We start from the raw sequence: 2,489 nt of genomic DNA on the forward strand, positions 1-2,489 counted from the left end.
CTGGGCGTGGTCCACGGTAGCACGCGAAGAAGCGAACAGTGTATCCTCCGACCAGCACTCTTATAGAGCTAGTGGGTTATTACGTAGTCCAATTTAGGACGTTAGCCCGAGGAGCCCTGAGTGGAACCCAGCGTTGTGATGCTTTCATTATGCGGAAATGCGGAAGAATGTAGATCGCTCGTTTCGATTCCTGGATGAACTGCCGATTCGCTTCTTCATAACTGCACGACCGATTTAATATGCGAACATCGTTTGCTCTTCTTCTTACTCTTCTTATTCTTCGTCATTTGTCCGCCAACGAATCGAAACATTGATGTTGCGCATAACAAGAAGCCCTAACTCTGTTCAGTCGGGAATTTTATCGTACAACACTCGTGGAAACGCTCGTGGAAACATTCTTATCGAGATAGTTGAAACGTGTCTAATTGAAGACGATAAATATTTAAAGCAGAGCACGACGAGAAAAAAAGATTCTAGATAATTTTTCTAAAACTGACAAATAAAATAATATAAATTTGTTATATTCCATAGTCGCATCTATCTTCTTTCATATTCGTGTATCTCAATATACGGACCGCTGACTATATTCAGAGCTGCGGGAGTTCTCGAATTATGCATATCTGATACCATGTATCCGTAATATAATAATATCTTAAACAGCGAATTCCATAAACATTTCAAATATCGTTAATCGCTTGTCATGTATCTAGCAAGAATATTATTACCCGTTCGAATGAGTCGAATTACAAAGGAAGTTCGATGAAATTACAATCGTCTGCCGTGTCGCTGTATCCCAAATAGCTTCCATCGTTCTCGGTTCTGCAATGGTGCTTCGTGTCAGGTTGAATCGAAGATTCCTCTGTGGCTGACGTCTGGGTGTAGGCTCGGAATACAGGAGGGTGAACAGAAGCGAAAAAAATTCAAAAAAGCAGGACGAACTAGATGCGAGGGTGATAGACGAAGGTGATGACAAAAATCGACCGAGTATCGCGATTCCCTTGCCGTACTATACGAACATGACATCACTTGCAAGTTTGACATGTCGTCGGTTTGGCGCGAAGGATTGCTCTAATAGAGGAGGGACATCAGGAAGAACTGTGATTGGTAGCAAGAACATTCAATAGAAAAAGAGAAACGCGTGTCTACGGGAGTTTAGGATAGTAGTTGGCCGGATGGCTTCTAATACCTAGAGTAGCCATTCGAATAGCCATTTGAGTAGCCGTTGGAGCCCTTGTAGGGAACAGAGTGTATGCTCCTGGAACAAAGATGGTTGAAATCGGAAGATGAGGAAAGTATATTTCCAGGGAAAACCCTTCGCTTCCTTCACATCCTTTAAATTTCCTTTTCTATCTATCAATCATTTCTGCCGCCTCGTTAAAGCGTGGGACCCGTGCGCGCTGTGTTAGTACAAGAAATATGCCGACGATGAAGAAGTCGCAGTGAGGGTAGTAAAAGTCGCAGACACAGCGAGAAGACGAAATAGCGAAAGAGGCAGACAGAGGAGAAGAAGTAGAGGAAGATGGAAGAGAAGAAGAAAAAGTAGTATACACATGCTGGGATTTTTTTCTGTGGTGGCGGTAAGTGACATAGTTGTTGATCGTGCTTTCGCCACGATCGGGAAAAAGTGCGGATAATCAAATAAAAAAGTGCATGGTTGTAGTTTGTGGTGTTGCAATTATTGTCATACTCTGTTGTCTGGTGTTATTGTTGCAGTATTGTATTATTAATGGTGTGTCCATTTTGTATGCGTGCGTGTGCGTGCGTGTGCGTGTGCGTGTGCGTGTGTGTGCGTGTGTGTGTGTGTGTGTGTGTGTGTGTGTGTTGTGCATGTGTCAAGGTGCAGGAGGTTCAGAGCTCCCGTTCACCGCCACCCACATCTACAACAGAACAGAAAACAAGACCACCGCCGTTACATACAAGGTATCCATTAGTATCCACCAGTATTGAAGATTTATTTTATCGCTCGCTCGTTCAAACGCGCTCGCGCACACGTTCCATGCGGGGGCAGCATTATTTCAGACTGATTTATGGGTCAGGCCAATTCTATGGGGCCGCTTGTTCGCGCGCGACTCGCTGGACCGACACGCCGCTCCGACTCGTCGACTCGCGCCCGTAGGCAAGAGAAAGAGTGCAAAGTTCGCGGATCTTCGCGGATCTCTTCTCTCTCCCGATTCGCGCTTCTATTCGCCATGAGGCGAGTGAAGGCGACACGTTGCAACATTACAAGGCTATTGATGCGAAAGGTCAACGCGGTAGCGGTCTCCTTCGGCCAAACCAATGGTTTTGACCTTCTCGAGGTCAGCACCGTGACCGCTTAAGCAATAGTTAGCGCGTCTTAATTTTCCTGTTAACTTAAAGAACACACTTAACAGATTGAAGGACTCTTCCTATACAAAATAAATAATAAATAAAGGGCAAATTAAGAGTCAAACATATTTCTTAAAATTGTCACACAATTAAAAAGAATAAATGGAGAAAAGTAAAATTGA

General features: G+C 44.2%; 1 protein-coding gene across 3 annotated transcripts in view; it reads right to left on the bottom strand.

The window, feature by feature from the left end:
• Nucleotides 1–268: 268 nt before the first annotated feature.
• The window catches only part of LOC108756326 (protein drumstick), a 12,559-nt gene continuing 10,338 nt past the window's right edge, over nucleotides 269–2,489 (bottom strand). The window contains exons 3-4 of one of the 3 annotated variants that reach the window (XM_018500058.1): nucleotides 1,816–1,877; nucleotides 1,173–1,751 (exon numbers count right to left, since the gene is read on the bottom strand). In XM_018500058.1, coding sequence (XP_018355560.1) covers nucleotides 1,862–1,877 — 16 coding nt within the window. In that variant the 3' untranslated portion in view covers nucleotides 1,173–1,751; nucleotides 1,816–1,861. Of the gene's footprint in view, nucleotides 1,878–2,489 lie in introns of all 3 variants that reach the window. The other 2 variants (XM_018500056.1, XM_018500057.1) reach the window with 2 other exon arrangements.

The sequence above is a fragment of the Trachymyrmex septentrionalis genome, unplaced genomic scaffold (genome assembly GCF_001594115.1).
Source record: "Trachymyrmex septentrionalis isolate Tsep2-gDNA-1 unplaced genomic scaffold, Tsep1.0 scaffold97, whole genome shotgun sequence".
Classification (NCBI taxonomy): domain Eukaryota; kingdom Metazoa; phylum Arthropoda; class Insecta; order Hymenoptera; family Formicidae; genus Trachymyrmex; species Trachymyrmex septentrionalis.